Source organism: Protopterus annectens, chromosome 10.part0 (assembly GCF_019279795.1).
Source record: "Protopterus annectens isolate FY-2018-M chromosome 10.part0, PAN1.0, whole genome shotgun sequence".
Classification (NCBI taxonomy): domain Eukaryota; kingdom Metazoa; phylum Chordata; order Ceratodontiformes; family Protopteridae; genus Protopterus; species Protopterus annectens.
Genome location: NC_056744.1, coordinates 932,351,632 through 932,371,545, shown reverse-complemented (window position 1 = coordinate 932,371,545; position 19,914 = coordinate 932,351,632). Strand labels below are relative to the sequence as shown.

General features: G+C 39.2%; 1 protein-coding gene across 2 annotated transcripts in view; it reads left to right on the top strand.

Annotated features, from left to right (window-relative positions):
• The window catches only part of PLPPR5 (phospholipid phosphatase related 5), a 3,295,121-nt gene extending 3,275,918 nt beyond the window's left edge, over window positions 1-19,203 (top strand). For both annotated transcript variants that reach the window (XM_044085711.1, XM_044085712.1), the window contains one exon: window positions 17,505-19,203. In XM_044085711.1, the coding sequence (XP_043941646.1) occupies window positions 17,505-17,537 (33 nt within the window). In that variant the 3' untranslated portion in view covers window positions 17,538-19,203. The remainder of the gene's footprint in view (window positions 1-17,504) is intronic.
• Window positions 19,204-19,914: the final 711 nt, after the last annotated feature.

Here is a 19,914-nt window from a genome sequence, read left to right as displayed (position 1 = left end):
CAAATGAGATTGTCAATTTTGTTCAGTCCGCAGTGAATTATTGAACTGTGAGTCAGTCAACAGAACCAGTGAATGTGTGTGTGTTCAAAACTCTTGTGTATTTCACTGTTTAACTGTTGACATTTATATCTGCATGTGAATTTTACAGATACCATGGTCTATACTTATATGCAAATACATATATATATATATATACACATACATACATATGGGTCCATTTTCAGATCTCAGTATACTGAAACATCGATGATGATGGATGTATATCCTGAGTAAATTTCTACACATTTCCAAGAGGGGAGATGCAATACTTTTGTAGATAATGTATTTGGATGCTTTTCGAATGCCAAGTTGGTAACATTAGCTTTTGCCCATTTTATATGGGTCACTGTGATTATACTTTTTCTTTCCTTTGAAGTTAGATGGCTGGCAAGCTATCAGACAGCAAAATTAAGACACTTATAGGGGTCATGTCTAGCTGTTACATAACTGTCAGCCCCTTTTTTTGTCAGACCTTTTCTTCCATTGTCATTTGGTCAAAACTTAAGCACACTTAAGAGTCCTGATGTCTGCAGTTCCCTTTCAGATGGTATGATTGCCTTCACACATTATGTTTTCTGTAGTCATTCATATGCTTACTGTTTTAGTTTCTGAATTAATGAGGTTTCATTCTTTAACTTTAGAGTAAATGGTTCAGCACTCTTTTAATTGTTAATATTAATTTCTCTTTTAATATGTAGGGTGGGCGAGCATGTGTGCAGGGGGAATGCATGTGTCTGTGTATGTGTTGGGGGGATTGATTCCATGTGTGTGTGTGTGTGTGTGTGTGTGTGTGTGTGTGTGTGTGTGTGTGTGTGTAAATGTGTGTGTGCATGCGTGTGTATGTGCATGTGTGTGTGTCTCTGTGTGATTATTGCATATATGTTGTAAAAGAACTGCATCATGTTCATGTGACATTCTGGATCTGTGTGTGTGTGTGTGTGTGTGTGTGTGTGTGTGTGTGTGTGTGTGTGTGTGTGTGTGTGTGTGTGTGTGTGTGTGTGTGATTATTGCATATATGGAGTAAAAGAACTGTGGAACAAAGCTGGACAGACACTGGCTTGAATCTGTACTTGGAGATAGTGTCGTCAGTGCAATGGACCTACTGCAACTTCTGTGGGGTGTCCTGATTTGACATGTGCTAATAGTTTTTGCACATCTTAGCCATTGCAGTACTGTTTTGGAGAGAGGGAGTCAAAGCCCCACTGTTCACCAGGATGTGTAATGTGTGTGTATGTGTGTGTGTGTGTGTGTGTGTGTGTCTGCTAGTCAAAGTGTAATGGACAGCAAGATTTGCAGCTGTTTACTGACAAGTGCTGACCAGGTGATGGGTAGCAGGTGTCATAAGTCTGAGACTGGAGACAAGTGTAGTGACATTGATAAAACAGATTGACACATATTAACCATGTATCATTGTTGTGTTTGTGTGTGTAGTGTAAAAGAACTATGAAGCAAATCTTCACTGACACCTGCTTGCTGCCTTACTGAGGGGGACACTTGTTTAAGTGCAGTGGACGGGCTTCAATAAGTAGGGATGGGAGTCCTGAGCTGAAATCCATCACTCATTTTCATTTGCCAAAGCCATTACAGCAGTATTTTGCAAGGAGGTGGGAAAAGTCTCAAAGCTGAGTGGTGTGTTGTGTGGGTGTAGGTATCTGTGTGTTTGTGGGGAGTGGAGGTTTGCTTTTGTAAGTGTGGTGTGAATGTTATGCATTGTCAAATGGAGAGAGTAAGTGTAAAATTGCACTCAGTGTGGTCCCTAGCGATTTCATCACTGCTTGATTGAGACATACATTGTTCTGCATTTGTCCATACGTTGTATGAGTGCCCTGTTTGGAGTATGGTATCACTGCTACAGCTGCTGGTACTATTTCAATACATGTGTGTCATGCCTAGGGTTATAAGACGTCCGGCAAAAGGAGGCATGTCCTCCTTTTCAGCGTGTGCCCTCTGTCCAGCAGGCTTTGCCTAAAAAGGCAAAAATGTCCGGCTTTCAGGTACGTCAGAGGCAGCTCGTGTCATAGGACTGTGGCTGACAGGACTGCGAAGTCAGCAGTCTGTCACGTAATCTGTATATGTGACTTGGCTGCTGATTAGTCCCGTTACTCTCATGTTCTCTTCCTGCTCTTTATTTGTGAGGGAGAGAGCGAGAGAATGGAGAAACAGGGGTTGATCGCTCAGGGTAAGTACTTTTTTTTCCTGGCAGGGCCAACCAGATACTTTCTTTATTTTATTCCTAGCAGGATCAACCAGATACTAATATTATGTCTGAAACTTTTAAGGGCCATTGATGACTTTTTTTTTAATATGTATTATAACCTTACCTGGCAGGGTTTAACCAGATACTAGGGAGGCAGTGTGTTTTTGGGACTGTTGATTTTCTTTTTTAATACACTGGCAGGCTCAACAGAACCCGATGATTCCTGTGGTCTGTGTGTTTTTTGAGGCTGTTGATGATAACTGTCTTTCATACAGGCCAGGTGCAGTTAGAAAATAAGATACTGCTCACAAGCAAAGTAAATTAAGTAGCAGAAGCAAAGCAAGAAGGTAAATAAAAAAAAGAAACATCTGCATCAAAGATTAGTAGGGTACTAGTAATGTTTCTCTGAATTATGTATGTACGTATGTATGTATGTAAGTGGATGTTCTTTTCTGCTATTCTACTATAAAATACTTGCAGTCAAGCACTCTAATTAATACAGATTTTAAATGTGTTTTACTTATTAACAAACTACCAGCTTAATGTAATTACACATTGAAATGTTATTGTACAGCAGTCCAGGTGCCCCCTGTGTCAGTAAACAGCATGGGAGACCACCACAGAATACAAGCAGTTATACTGGCAGTTGTGTCTTAACACAACTTTGTTTCCTGGTAGTAATGGGAAAATTATTATTACACCTATCCTAAAGTTAAAAGCTGCCAAATTATTACAGCATTTGTACTGTATAATATATTGTTTGTCATAAAATGAATATTCATTTTTCTATTTAGTATATTATTTTTAACATCAATAGTTTTGATGTTTTTAATATGTTTGTTGGATGTATAAACTTTGTAATTTTTATAATTCATATTTGATTTGAATGATTCAGATGGTTTGCCATTTTGTACATCAGTTGTACAGACCTATTTTTTTATTTTCTACCTAATGCATTCATTCCTCTCAAGTTTTAACAATGGTTAGATAATTGTTTTCAACAACAGGTTTTATTCCAATGCAAGTTTGTTTTATTAAATGTAGTTTTGTCATTACGTTAAGTTTTAAATCATTTTTAAATATTATTGAATGAACTAATTGTAATATGTGACATAGGGTATAAAAGCACATATAAGGGGAGTCTAATTCAGTTCTGAATAGGTCCCTTATATGTTTGTATGAGACAAAAGCATATATGGAAAGTTTTGAACACTAAACTGATTTTTTTGTTTGTTTAAGCATTAAAACTGTTTTCTTCATGGTACCACTTTGTTGGTTATTTGCTCCTTTAACAACAACTTCATATTGTGGTGTCCTTGAAACAGCTTGTGTTTTAGTGTGTTTTCACTGGTGTTACAGACAGCAGTGTGCACAACGTAACTATCTCTGATTAGCTCTAACACAAGGTGTTCCATTATCAGGATGTTAAGGCATGTTATTTTCAGAATTTGATCTCCCTATCACAGACTGCCATTGTTTTGAGTGAAGTCTCTACATTAGGGTATTTGTCACTCTCTGTTGTATAAAGTAATGTAAAATAAAAAAATGAGAATTGTGAATAAAACAAAACAGCTAGAACTGCTTTACTCTGTGGAGGAATACAGTATAATCAAAATTTGTAAAATATAGAAAAAAAATATTTTTGGCAAGTGGCATACTCCCCTCCACTACTCATAGCCTCTTACGCAAGTACAAAAATTCCACCATTGAAGAACCCAATGAAATGGCAAATGCCACTTTCAACAAAACACAACTGAAACAGCTTAGACTCACAAAATCAGTGCAGGCCACACCAATGCAGCCCAAACTACTTTTAAAATAAAAAAATGTCCTTTGTAGAATTCCTGAAAGGAAAGTAGAAATTAGTCTCACTTGAGCAAATAGAGGCATGTTGTTTGGCTACAGTTTCAGTTTTGCTGTGGAATTAAATTAAATGAATTAAATGACACTACTCACAATTTTTCTCAGTATATCTAAACTATTAAATTCAAATTTGGCTTATAAATATACCAATGGAAATTTTAGAATAAGATCCAACAACATTACCACAGAAACAATAATTCTTGGCGATATAAATATTAATTGGTTGGATGTCTCGCAGCAACACTCCTCTAAAAGCATCAGCCATTGTAACTTCAGCCAACATCACTGAAATTACCAGGCCCAACAACAATTACAGCAGTGGTTCAATCCTAGACTGGATCATGGTCTGTGACCCCAATAAAATGTCCTCCACAGGAACTCTCCCAAACTGTATCAGTGGCCACTTACCTGCTTTTATAATCAGTAAAACCACATCCCCAGCAAACATACATCACTATAGAAACACCAGAGACTTATCAGATTTTTGCCCCATAACCTTTAACAATTCCTTAAACAGCATTAACTGGGATCCCCTAAAAATCCTTCCTCTAGATGAAGCAGTAGAATTTTTCAACTCTACATTCCTTAACATCTTAAATAACCTAGCATCCCCATGGCTAAAACGTGTAAAAGTTAGGCACACCCCATGGCTCACAAGAGCAACCCAGCTGATCATGGCCTCTAGAGACAAAGTCTGAAAGCTTTGGTATAAGCACAAAAACCCTTCTGACCTTATAACCTACAGACACCTTCACAGCCAAGTAAAGCACCTAGTTATTAAAGATAAAAAAGACTACTGTCATAATTTACAAAACCAACACAAACAAAACCCAAAACACTTTTGGAGCTCAGTAAACAGACCCCTATCCCCTGGGTCAAACAGTAACCTCTGTCCTACTCCAGAAAAAAACCCTGTTGAAATAGCCACACTCTTCAACACATAGTTTATAAACATCATAGCTAATCTCACCATCAACTTCCCATATAGTCATCCCAACCCATCAGACCCCCCAAGAAACAAATACTGTATCTCCCCACGTATATAATTTCTCTCTAGCACCTATCCCACAGTAAAGAAACTACTCTTGAAACTAAAACAGGCAAGACTGCTCTGCAAATTGTAGCATGTTACAGGCCACCCTCACAAACTCAGGAACCTCACATGGCCTTCCTGAAAACACTAGAGGGGATAAATGTATCACCAAACACCATCATACTAGGTGACTTCAATTACCCTAATATAGACTGGGAACACTACTCAAGCCCAAACACCCTAGCCCAAAAGTTCCTGGAATTCATTAACTCAAATGCCATGGAACAACTAGTCACCATCCCCACAAGAGGAGAAAACATACTTGATCTCATCATCACGAACATGGGAGCACAATGTTCAACACCGAAGTATACCCCTCACTGGTGAGATCAGATCACAAACTAATCTCGCTGGAGGTCCTCATCCCACCCCACCTGAAATAAAAAGACCACAGTAAAGAACTTCTCGAAGCCGACTTCACACTTCTAAAGACTAGTGTGGTCTCCTTTAAGGCCCCGAGCCGACGGAAAACAGTACTCAAGCCGCTGAATCACTTACAAATGCCTTCTACCAGCACCTGCAGGACTGCATGGATAAGGCAATCCCAAGCAAAACAAAGACTCTTTGTACCAAAGGCAAGCGTCCACTCTGGTGGACCCCAGCCATAAACAAACTCTACAACAAAAGGAGGAAGCTACTACAAGATAGAGCAAAATCCTTAAAAGGTAAGACACCCTTGATCACTATAAGTAAAAACTAAGAGCTCTCATAAAATCATCCAAAGCAAATTTTGAGAGAAAAATAGCTAAAGACTCAAAAGACAATCATAAGGCCTTCTTTAGCTATGTTAGAAACCTGGGAGGAAACTCCCAGATATGCTCAGAACTAGTTCAAAATGATGTGAAGATTACTGATCCTACAGACATTGCCAACATACTGGCTGACAGGTTCAGTGCAAACTTCTCCCCCTCCCCAAAGGAGAGATATCTATACCAAGCGATTGCAGCCCCCAAACATCTCCAACGCCCAAGTGAGAACTGCTCTCTCCAAAGCAAAAACACAGCATCCATGGGACCTGATGGTGTCCCCGGCTGTGTGCTCCACGAACTCAACGAGGAATTAAACCCACAGCTAGGACAGCTGTTTAATCATAGTCTTACCTCTGGATACGTACCCAGGAGTGGCGCACTGCAACTGTGGTCCCACTTCACAAAGGCGGTGCCTCCACCGACCCTGGAAATTACCGGCCCATTAGCTTGACAAGCCTTATCTGCAAAGCCATGGAGAGGATCATAATGGACCTCATAAATAAAGACATAGGGAATTTGCAGACTTTGGATCCATCCCAGTTTGGCTTTGTCAAAGGCAGATCATGCCTTCTAAACTTGGTTGACTTTTTGAAACAGTCACCAAAGCCATTGATGAGGAAAGGCAGTCCATACAGCCTACCTCGATCTGGCGAAGGCCTTTGATACAATACCCCACTCGGGTATCATTGAAAAACTCATCAGCTTAAATGTTAACCCATACATCACAAGATGGGTTGCAAACTGGCTGAGTGACAGAACCCACAGGGTCAGAGTTGCTGGCGCCATGTCAGACTCAAAGCCTGTCACAAGTGGTGTACCACAGGGCTCAGTCCTGGGCCCACTCTTGTTTGGCATCTACTTTTCTGAAGTACAAGCAAACACAGGAGGGTTATGGCTGACAAAGTTTGCAGATGACTGCAAACTGGGCGCCATAGTAGAAAACACATCTGACACAGATATCCTTCAGAAGGGTCTCACAGAAGCGGATAACTGGTGCCAGAGCCATGGCCTAAAGTTAAATGCCAAAAATGCATAGTCATACCCTTGGGAAAAACAAGGTTACCCTAGCTACCAAATAGGTGGCAATCCACTGAGTACAGAAGAAGTTATCAGGGACCTGGGGACCCAGGTTGATAGTAGTCTGTCATTCGACACCCATGTAGCTAAAGTAGTTAGGAAGACCTTCTACATTGCCCACCTTATCATGAAGGGATTCTCATCTAGATCAAGGGAGGTCATAGTCTCCCTATACTCATCACTCATCAGACCAATGATTGAGTACAATGCCCCATTCGGAATGTATCTGACCCGACACTTGCAGCAGCTGGAGAGGCCACAAAGTTCCTCACCAAAAGGATAAAGGGTCTCAAACATCTGTCCTATGCTGCCCGACTGAAAGAACTCCAGCTCTATTCAGTAACACGCTTGCTCAGAGGTGACCTTTGCCTAACATACAAGCCCATGTCAAACCCAGATTTGATGAATATGCTTCACCTCAAAAAATCTAGATCCGTCAGAGCCACAAGGGCGGGAGACTTAAACCTCGACACGGTTATTAATAGGACGTGCTGGAGGGATAGATTCATCACCCAAAGACTCCCTATGCTGTGGAATAAAATCCCGGTATATGTGAGGCAGAGCACCTCGCTGGCCTTGTTCAAGAGAAATCTTGACCAATGGATGGGAGATCGCAGATATACCCCAGGGATTACCTCAGTGTCACTGCTCAACAGAGGCACAGCAAAATAATGGGTATAGTTCCCCATACTAAAGGGGTGGTGTAAGCCACAAAACTATGGGCTAGGCTTGTAAATGCCCTCGGGCAGATAGCCTAGTATGAACCTATGAACCTATAAAACCATGTAATAATGCCCCTGACAACCTGCCCCATAATTTCTTCAAAAAGCTGCAAACTCCATTGCCTACCCTGTCAGCTTACTTCTTAATAGGTCCATCCAGGAGTCTTATGTCCCACTATTTGGAAAAAAGCATTCATCCTCCTACTGCACAAAGGTGGAAACAATACAGACATCTTCAACTTTCGACCCATCACCATTCTCTCTCCCATCTCAAAGATCCTTGAGAAATGTGTTCACAGCCAACTCCAGAACTTTCTACTTGACAGCAACCTACTGTCAGCAACCCATCATGGTTTTAGACCTGGACATAGTACCATACAGCTCTTATATCCTTCTGTGACTCTATCAACCAGGCTAGAGATGCTAGGAAAATTGTTTCCTCTCTATTTCTCGACCTTTCCAAAGCCTTTGATACTATCGCCCACTCTCTTCTTCTTCAAAAACTATCCAGCTTTGGAATCTCTCCTTCCACCCTACACTGGTTCTCTAACTACCTCACAGACAGGCAACAAGCTACTAAGTGGCAAGACTCTTTCTCTCCTTTCCTCAACACCACTACTGGACTACCCCAAGGGTCCATCTTAGGGCCTGTGCTTTTCAACATTTTCATCAATGACTGCCATTCTACCCTTACTCAAGGCACAGTCATCCAATATGCAGATGATTCTGCATTCATCTGCACTGCCAATTCACCACACAAACCCCTGAAACTTACCCAGTCAGCTCTCAGCTCCACCGAAATATGGATAGCTAACTACCACCTTGCCCAAAACCCTAAGAAAAAAAAACTTATGCTATTCACCCCTAGGAAAACTACTATTATAAACAGGGACTGTTTCTCCATTCTCTGCCAAGATAACACTAACACTGAGGTTGTCACACATACTAAACTTCTAGGTTTCACTAGATGAACACCTAACTTTCGACATGCATGTACAAAGCAACATTAAAAAAGCACACCAGAAACTAGGCATGCTATACCGCCACAAAAACTTCCTCAATTACTCCTCAGAACTATCCATTGCCTCCTCCTTCTTACTCCCATGTCTTCTTTATGGCAGTCCTCTCTTTACCAATATACAGGCCAGCCTCAAATCCAAACTAGACTCATGCTATAACAAAATTGTTAAGTTCTTCAATAATGGAAGACACTTATCTCACCACTGCACCTCTCTTCAATTACTAAACTGGCTGGAACTTCCTCACCATCTTATATACATACAACTAGCAACTGCCCAAAAACTAATATTCAATCCATCCAGCTGCCCTGCCCTTTCTTCCCTATTTACACTATACCACCCTAACAGACCTCTCCGCTCTGAAAATCAAATGCTCTTGCAAGTAATAAAACCTAACCTCTCCACTGGTCAAATGCTCCACTCCTTTTCCACTACTAGACTATGGAACTCTCTCCCACCTTCAATTAGATCCAGTAGTAATGCTTCTGTCTTCAAAAAATCTTTGAGACATCTTTCCTGCCAGTGGCATGCTCATGTGCTAGCTCCTCGCAAGCTATAACCTGACCTACTCTCTCTCCTACCACTACTATTCCCACCTTTCCTGCTTCCATCCTTTACTACCTCAAAATCTTCACTTTATCCCTACTTGTTAATGTAGGTTCAGACTGTAAGCAGATAGGTTTAACTGCAATTGCATTGCATTATTACTGTATAAAAAAATGAATACTATTTACAACTCTGTTAAAGCTTTGTATACTGTGAAACTTGTAGCCAATTGAGTTGTTGTTCAGATTTTTTTGAATAAAGCACTGTGGAGCTTTTCTCCCCGGGCCGCCACTGAAAATGAGTACTTTCTGACCTAGTGGACCTTCCCAGTTAACAAATGCAAATAAATAAAAAATATACACAAACCCACCAAAATGGTTCAGTCCATATTACATGTAATGAATGATCTGATTTCATATGTACGTAGGATGTTTGCAGAAGAAAACAAACTTGCTCCTGAGATAAATATATGTGGAGCCTTTTATGTGCGGCTAACTTCCCACCAATGAAAATAAAGTTTGTGACTTCATATTAGTAATATTAAATGTAAGCATGAAAGCTGTACAGTATTTCAAAATCCTATAAAATGTTACAATGCCATCAGTTATTACATGAAAAAGGAAGGAAGTGGCTCTTAATCTGCCTGATGCATTTCATCTTGGATTTAATGAAGTTCTGCAATCATTCTGAATTATTTGTAGAAGCACTGCACTGTCTTTCGTGAGTAGAACAGAACGCGTTCTCCTTTGTCCTCCTTTATCATGGCTTTGTCCTCCTTTGTGACCTTCGGTGCCCTCCTTTGGGTTCGCAGGTATCTGGTAGCCCTAGTCATGCCTGAATGATTTGTGTAGTTGCGATGGAGAACAAATTAGAGTGTTGGATCGTTTATCAGTGTACCCCAAAGTGTCCCCAGTTTTGGCTTGCACTTTTGCTCTGACATGCTACAATCCATAATGCTTTTTGAAAAAGGTGTTGAATTCTTTTGAACAAATAATGACATTCACTGGAATTAAAAACTGTTTTTCTTTCAGAAAATTAATGAATGCTAATTCGTGTAGTCTTATTCGTGAGCTTACTAAATCAGTAGTATTGTTATTTTCAAAAGTATATGATTTGGAAGCTTTCTCCATGAGTCTGTTGCTGAGAGGATGAGAGATATGCTACAACTATACAACTGAGACAAACTACATAAAGCAATAGTAAAAGAAAATACTGGGTCACATTAGAGGCATAGGAGGTCATTGTTAAGAAAAAAATGAGAATTGTTCATTGTTATGTAAAGCTTGGTATTAAATACCATACAAGCTATGTTATAACAGAATAATTATGCACAGATAACCATGTGAGCAGCCAGAATGAAATTCAAATTGAATATTTTTTTAGCCGCGGTGGTGCAGCGGTAGCATTGTTGCCTCACAGCAAGAGGTTCTCCTGTTCGATTCTTGGCTGGAGTGCGGGGAGTGCCTTCTGCGTGGAGTCTGCATGTCCTCCCCGCAGTTGGATGGGTGTTCGAAAGACATGCGTAAATGGGCATGCCTTCCTTGAAGGTTGGACGTTGAGCTGGCACCTCAGCATTCGTTAAAATCTACTGCCAATCATTAGCGGACTGGAGTTCTGCTGTGGCGACCCCCAACCGGGAAAAGCCGAAAGACCAACAACAACTGTGCACATTTTTAAAAAATGAATAGAGTAGCCTAAACACTAGATTGATGTGTGTACCTTTTTCAAAAATAATTCCTGGGAAATGCTATTCAGAAGGGAAGAGACATATGAGGGAAGAATTTTAGTGGCACACCAAGCTGTGATTTGTTTTATGTCTATTGTCATGCAGAATTGACTGGTCTGTTGAATCTAGCCAAGCTGAAAATGTAAGACTCTAGCTCATTAAATGAGGGAAGATGGGATGAGTAACTTGTTCAAGAACTGAAACATGCAAAATTGCTCTTTGTAAAAAGTCTTTTTTAGCTCAGTAATTTGTTGACAGTTTTGCAAGCTTCTTTCAGAGAAATGTGTGGTACATTAGTAGGAACGACATTTGTAAAACTCAGCGCAGACCAGACAATGACACATGATCTGCACACTCTCAAACTTGGCTGATTTTTCAGGTGTTCCATTCTAAGTGAATGGAAGTGTAGTTTCAGAACAAGTGGTAGGGCTACTTTTTCTCACAATCTCAGCTGTCATAGTGCATTATGGGACAGATTTAGCTTTGCAAAGGAATCAGAATGTCTGCCCCATGAGGACAGGAAAGTATAAAAAAAATAATAAAATTAAGAATGAGGATTTATTTTGCTGTAGGCAGCTTTGGGAGGTGCAGTAATTTATGGCAAGATTTTTTCATCATTTGGCCATAGTGCTCTTTTAAGGCAAACCAACAAACAGCCAAATGTCCTGGTCATTGGTGATTCTGTAGTGAGCCACACTGATGTCCTCTTCACCAGACTGAGTAAGGAGTGAGTCATTGTTAGCTGCCTTTCCAGGCTAGGATACTTCAAGTCACACAGGCACTCAGGTCATTGAACCACAGGTACCAGTATGACTCTGTCATAGTCCATGTGGATGTTAATGACCTGAGACGTACCTCCCTTGAATGCATGAAACGAGGCATGATCGAGCTCACTGGTTATATGTCTCAGACAGATATGAGACTAGCATTGTGCAGCATACTAACTTCTCCAAGGATGATGCCATTTTACCAACAGAAAATTATTGATTTTAACATTTTTTTAGCTTCTGGTGTCAATCCAAGGGGACACAATATTTGATGGCCTAGGTTGACATGGTTGACAGATCACGCTGCTTTGCCAGGGATGGTCTGCACTTCTCCCACTCTAGGCTTTCAGATATTGCCAAAGAACTTTTCCACCCCCGTAGTGCCTTTTTTAGGCAATTGCAAACCACCTCCTCTCAACTCTATTATACGCAGCACCAATCTTTACCCAAATCAGACAATGTGACCTAGACAAACTAGAATCATGCTACAATAAAATAGCCAAGTTTGCTACTAACTCAACCTATAGAACCCATCACTGTGCTGCACTAAAAGAACTAAAATGGCTTGAGCTACCACAGCTACTTAACTATCACCAGCTGGGCACAGCCTACAATATTCTCAAATATCCTGAAAAAAAACCCTCATTATCCAACCTACTTACTATCTATACTGCAAGCCGGTACCTAAGATCCAGGGAAAAATCTCTCCTCTCCATCACCAAGGCTAACAATAATGCAGGGAAAGCGCTCTACTCCCACACCGTTGCCAGAAATTGGAACTCCCTTCCCCTATCCGTGTCCACTGCCCCCTCCGCATCCTTATTCAAAAACTCCCTCAAATTGCACCTTCTTAGTACCTGGTTATGCCCTTGTATCACATAACCCTACCCATACTACTATTAACTCCCCAAATTCCTCTCTGATCACATGCTGGAGCTCTGATCCCCTGTAGGCTTGGTTATCTGAAAGGGTACTTTTAACTGTAGAATCTTGCTTGATATATTTTCTTTTCTTACCAATGTATAACTGACATTGTCTTTTTACCCATGTTCTATATCTTCTTTTACCTGGAGTGTTTTTATTAATTTCTTGTTATATTACTATGCACAGCATACATGATGTAACCTGTTTTGTGTATTATGCTGGATGTACTGCATTTGTATAACTTGATGTTGGAGCTTTTCTGCCCGGGCCTCCGCTGAAAATGGACCTGGTCCAGTTGGAATTTCCCGGTTAACAAATGTAAAATAAATAAAATAAATAAAATAAATAAACCTTACAACTTTACTGAACCTATGAAGGAATATCTGAAGGTGATACTGCTCAGTGCTAGAAGTCTTAACAAAATACTCCATCCCCTGCAAGCCTTCCTGTCTCTGGAGAGTGTAGACATCTGCATACTAATAGAGAGATGGTTTAAAGTCAAGGAGAGTACCCCAGCAATGCAAGGTTATAATTCCTTTCACACCTTTAGACCAGCTATTACACAGGAGAGAACTAAAGGTGGAGGAGTCTCAGTCTTTATTAAAACCAACCTCACATCCAGACTAGTTAAAATGTATGACCCACTGGAACTCATACATGTGCAACTCACCATTAATAGGGTCTTGTACCATATCCTTGCAACCTACAGGTCCCCCTCCATGTTCCAGGAAACCCATACTACCTATCTGAATGTACTAGAGTCCCTCACCACTCAACCCAATATGATTTTCATGGGAGATCTCAACTACCCCCTGTATAGATTGGGAATCCTACATCAATTCTAATCCCCAAGCCCAGCGATTCCTAAACTTTCATCCTGGAACAGTTGGTCCATTCTCCTACCAGGGGTGCAAACATCCATGACCTTGTACTCACATGCATGGGAGGAGCAATGTTCCTCACCAAATGTAATGTCTTCGCTCATCAGCTCTGATCCTGAGGCAGTATTGCTTGACATAAAAATTAAATCTGGGGATTCATTGAAATCAAAAACATTTAGGAACTATTCCAGGGCTAACCTCCCTCTCTTTCTCTCTACTAAGTAACATCTTGGCTGAATTCCAAACACCCCCAAACCCAGTAAACACCATAGCATATGCTGAGCTATTTTCAAAATCTCTGTACAGCCATACTGATAGTTGTATAGAGTAAGCTGTGCCCACACGTATTAAGAATAAAACAAACTCAGAAGACAAGCTACCCTGGAGGAATCACAACATTAGTTGGTTATGTAGCAAAAGAAAAAAGTCTTGGCCAAGCGTAGGAGGAACAAAGCCATACATACTGAACCCCCCTGACCTATCTAAATAGGCAGCTAAGAGGGATATTTCAAAAGTTAATGTTGAAGAAAAAATTGCTTCTGAGGCAAAGAACAACCGCAAAGTTTTCTACAGCTGTGTCCGTAACTTCAGGGGAAATATACAACAATGCATAGAGTTTATTGTACATGCCATCACTCACACTGAACCAAAAGTAGCATTGATCATTGAAATTGCTACACCCAGAGACTACAGTGTCTTGTGTACAGAGAGACTCAAAGTCATAAAATAGCAAGATTTTTAGGCAGAAATTAGGGTAATGTGGATGAAGGCTACCCAGATAGATCCAATAGTAGTAGGAGCAATGGGTCTTATAAAACAGAATTTACAGTTGTACGTAGATATGTCACCTATACATGTAACTCCATATGAATTGTAGGGTTCATTACTGGGCAAATAGCAGGTGCTACAAAAAGCACTTCTGGCTAACATCAAAGTCTAAAACAATACTAATTTCATGAACTTTAATCATACTTTGACTTAGGAATGAGGTCCATTCCCATAATGGTATTAGATACCCGAAAGACCTGGAGAAATTAAAAAAACAGAGGCCATTGCCAACCTGGTTCATTGGCAGGTTCAGCTCAAACCCTTCCTGATAGTCAAAAGTAAATATCAAATACCACAATCTCCCCAACCATTACTAGGGAACAGATCACCATTCCACTTTCCGAGGTCAAAAAACTCTGCATTGATTACACCCAATAGCATCCCAGAATGCTTAATAAATAGCATTAAACATGATCTCTCTGGTCCGCTTGCATGACTTTTCAACTAAAGCCTACAGTCAGGTTTTGTGCCCAAGGAATGGAAGATGCCTACTGTCATTACCCTGCACAAAGGAGGTCCTACCACTAATCTGGGTAACTACAGGCCCATAAGCCTCATATGTAAGGCCATGGAAAGAATTATCATGGACATGATAAAAGAAGACATAGGTAATCTGCAAATGCTAGAACTTTCACAGTTTGGCTTTGTTAAAGGAAGATCATCATTATTAAATCTGGTGGAGTTCTTTGAGAGGGGCAACAAAGCATTGGATGGAGGCAAGACTGTGCACTTAGCATACCTCAACCTGGCCAAGGCTTTTGATACAGTTCCCCAGTCAGGCTTTATAGACAAACTCATTCATTTAGGTATAAAACCTTCTATTACCCACTGGATAGCCAACTGCTTCAATTAGGACCCAGGGAGTCAAAGTAGGTGAGGCCACTTTCACTAAGAGGCCAGTCACTAGCAGAGTCTCCTAGGGCTTGTTACTGGGCCCACTCCTTTTTGGCATCTGTTTTTCTGAAATGAAAACAAATGCTGAATGTTTAAGGCTGACTAAGTTTGCAGAAGATTGCAAGCTGGGGTTATCATCAACTCCACTACAGACACTAGCTTCATACAAATGTCATTGCAGATGTAAGTAAATTTCATTCTTTACTACTACTGCCTGATATTTTCATATTCTGTTTTCCTCCCTGTTATAATCCCATATATTATATTTCAGTTTTCATCCTTCCTACTACACAAATATGTTTTCTTTATCTGTAGGCTACTACTATTCTAGTATCTTGATATGTTTTACAGTTCTTCAACTGTCAACTCATACTAAAGCAATATTACACTATTCATATCTTTATATTCATTTTATTTAATTATTTCATTTTGTATGTATAGCTAAATATGATGCTGCTAACATTTAATGCTGCCTTGTACTTGACAAATGTATATGCACATCTTTGTAAAAAATTACATTTTATTATAATCACCAGTACAGTTTTTTATACTACACAAAGCCATAAGAATATACTCAGTTGATAACTTCTGTATTTTACTGAAGCCTGATAGAAATTATTCATCTGTATTTTCATGGCACATTCAAATCTGTTTTCTTTTTTTTTTTTTTTAATTTATTTCCTCTAAAATGGGCCTTGCTCAGTTGGCCGACCTGATCAACAAAGTATAATTAATTAGGTAACAAACAAATAAGCAAATGAGCATCAAATGTCTTTGTGCCTCTAGAATGGATAAAACTTGATGACCTTTGCTCTTTTGGTAAAGATTTGCACAGAAAGATGCAGAGGTGATCACTGATCGAATTGGACATATTGCCAATTGTAAGAATACTGGAAGGGATAGACACTACTACCCAACCAAGCATGCTTTCCCTTTTTGAAACTTGGTTGATTCTTGTTTGAAAAGTAATTAACTTGCTAGACCAAATAAATTAGTAATTGGATTGGTATAACAGTAATATGCACTGGAGAAGTCAGTATTAAAGAAACCTTATATGCACTGCTACCCTTTCACTGTTGAATGTTTGCCAAGATACACTTTCTTCTGTGGTAGCTGTAGGAGAGTTAGAATAGATTCCTGCCACTGCATGAACCATCAGGAAAGTTGTGCCTGTCACAGAATAAATGCTTTTGTGGATAAGTTGTATCTGCTGGGCTTGAGATGATTTTTCCCTTCTGCTAAAAAGGCTGGCTCATGACACATTCTGTATGTCATAGGAGTAATGAACCTGTATGGAGTGCTATTTTTGCAGCAATAGAATAATATATTCCTATTGTTTTATAGATGGAAATGCAAGAAACATATGTTGGGGGGGGGGGCTAGGTCATCCACATGTTAACTTCTTCGGATATAATTCATCTTCATAGCTATATGCATAGGATTTTGGTTACTAAAAGGCGCAGGTATAGACCTGTACTCCTTTTCATTGGTACAGGTATTTGGAGCAGGTTGTGTGACTGGATGTATGTGCCCAATCTTTGCAGATATTGTTAAACCAGGTGAAGTTAGCTCAGTTGAGAAACGTCTGAAAGCTCAGTGGGCATTTATTCACTTCCCTTCAGCAAAGATAAAGTAATGATACTTCCTGCATTAGAGAATGTTGGACTTCTGCTAGCCACCTGTTCATCACTGGAGCATTTTTGCAAAATGGTCTTTAGTCAAATGGAAATATTGATAAGGTATAGAATCTTAAATACACATTTGTGAACTGAATCCATTTCCACAAACTTGGTAGTCCCATGATCAGCTTTCATGGGGGGCACTTCATTTGTTGACTACATTTAATTACAGTTTCTTGAGAATATGTTCATAGAAAGATTCATTCCAAGTGGTTAAAATTTTGTCAATGATGGATACACTAAAACTAGGTGTACTGGAGCACAGAATAATTAAAAACTGTACAGAGACATATGATATTGTTAATGAGAGAAGTGGCACATCTGTCAGTGTAGGGATTGCCAAACAGTTGTGGAGATGTTTATCCAGTCTTATCCTGTCAGATCATTTAGCTGATTTACTTTCCTTCTTCAGTTTGATATTTTTTTTTCTTTTGGAGAGGGGTTTGAATATTTTAAATACTGGATAATCAAATGTTAATATTGTTTTATTCTTCTTTTAGAACCACATTGCAGCCTTTGCAGAAGTTACATGACGATGAAGCAGATTTTTCTCTTCATTGGACGTCATCTCTGTTCACGGTCCAGTCATCTTACTTGGAATACAGCTGAAAATGATTGAATACAGAAGAGTTATGGCACATCTGCAGAATATCATGTTATAGCACTTAAAAACATTTAAAATGTGATAACTTTTGAGCTTCTGAACAGGTGATGGCTAAGAATTACATGCAGCACCATTTCCATGTATTGCTGCATGCTCTGTGTCAGTTACGACAGATGAGTCTTACACAGCACACAGAGCAACGATTGTACTGCATGTAAAGATAGCTATTCTTCTGTTTTAGTTTATTACAGAAACTTTTATTACAACCTTTGTGATAACCATGTTGAAGTAGTCACATTTGTGTGATGATCTCTTTAGTGACCTTTCATTGCTTTATCATTACCTGTTGATACTCGGATGTTAAACTTTAGAAGCATTAGGGTTTTAAAACTGCCCCGCTGAGTGCAGTGTGTGGTATTTCAGTTTCCTGTTTACATTTGTTTATTTGAAAGAGATGTCACTTGTACATACATTTCTTATGTTCTATTTTGGAATAAAACTGTTTGCACAGAATTTAATACATTTCTAGCCTAGAACCTGAAAAGTGTACATACAGTATGCTGTCTGAAAGAGTGCTTTCTTTTTTAACAAAAAGTTTTTATAAAATAAAACACAAAAATAAATGCCAATTTATATTATTTATTAAGACGTATTTTAAGTAAACATCATGTAATTCATGCAGAGCTGTAAGTACAGTACATGATTATACTTTTGTAGAGTATATGTTGTAAAAGAAACTGGAGAAAGTGAATTATTTATTACATGGTTAAGAATAATTACTTTAGAAGTTCAGACATCAGCATTTAAGTCATTGCAACAACACCAGAAATAGTTTGATTATATGGACCCAACTATTTAATTGGCCCAGATGGATCAGTGCTCCTCCCTGATCATAAAAAATAATAAATAAATAAAGACTACTCTGAATTGCTTTCTGGTTTTCTTCTCAGACCTGGACCTAAATGTGCTACAGCATGCAGTATTACAAATATAGCATCATCAGTGTGTCCGGGAAACCCAAAGCACAGTTAGCAAACATAATTGTTTTTAATCAATGACAATGTTTTTGTTCTTATTGAACTGCAGTGATTCATTACAATGACTAATTATGGTGATACATGTCAATGATCTCTACAGGTAAACTTATTTGGGTTCCTGTTGTTTCACTGATATCAGTTTTAGTGAATGTATAAAGAGTTCAGAACATTCAGCAAAACTGCATTCACCAATAGTGGAGTTTTTCTTTTCTCCACCGTTGTGAGACCTTGGAGTTGATTTGCCCCAAAATAGCATTCTTGGAGATTTTACATTCACCAAAACTGTTTTTGGAGACACAACATGAATATATTGTATTCATATTCTTATAAATGCTGTCTATTAATATTTGAGGTACTACTTAAAAGTCTGTTAACATCACTGTCATTTAAGTGTTGAGATTCCCGCATCATTTAGGAACAAGTAATGCATCAGTGGACTGTTATACAGCCATAACCTACATTTAATGCTCTGAAATGTAACTAAGCACAGTTAATGTCTGACAGAAGTGTTCTGATTTTGATATGAGCAAGAATTAAACAATACAAAATATTGCTTTCTTTAATAAATATGTACTGTTTGTTAAATTTCAAGCCTCCGACAAAAGTGAGAAAATTGTTTTAGACACATATGTGTTAAAAAGGACCTGCTGCTAACTATGCAGAAAGCTGATAAGTTGCAGTCACTGAAGAAGCCTCTTTCTGTAACATCAGTGTTGCCTTGCATTCTGTGTAGTAAATATACTACACTGCAAATCATATCTTTCGATAAGTGAGAGAATGCTTCATTCTTACTAAAATACCATTTTCCATTGAAATAGATGCCGGCAATGATAAGTTAATGCACTCACACAGTATATGCTAAAACTATAACAGATTCACTCCATGTTTGAATTTAGGTAGTAGGAACAGAACATCATACTGTGGAATTGTTCATTGAATCCTTAATGATCATGTCCCGCTGAGTGATAGTGCCTTCCATCACGTACTGCAAGTAATGAACTGTTCCTGATCACTGAGAGGTACATGTTCATATATGGCTGGTTGAATGGCTTGTCTTTTAGTTTTGCAAATAAAGCATAGGAAGGGGAGTATCGGGTTCAATGCTGCAGATACAAAATGCTTATTCTGATGCTTTTGCACTTTTATTTTCCAGGTGAAATATGCGGCTGTACAATCATGGTTTCAGAGGCTGGGCCTGTTTTGTGGAGTTAGAACGTGTGGTGCTTTTGATTTGTGTAATCTCTTATTTATAGAGCTGTAATAAATTGA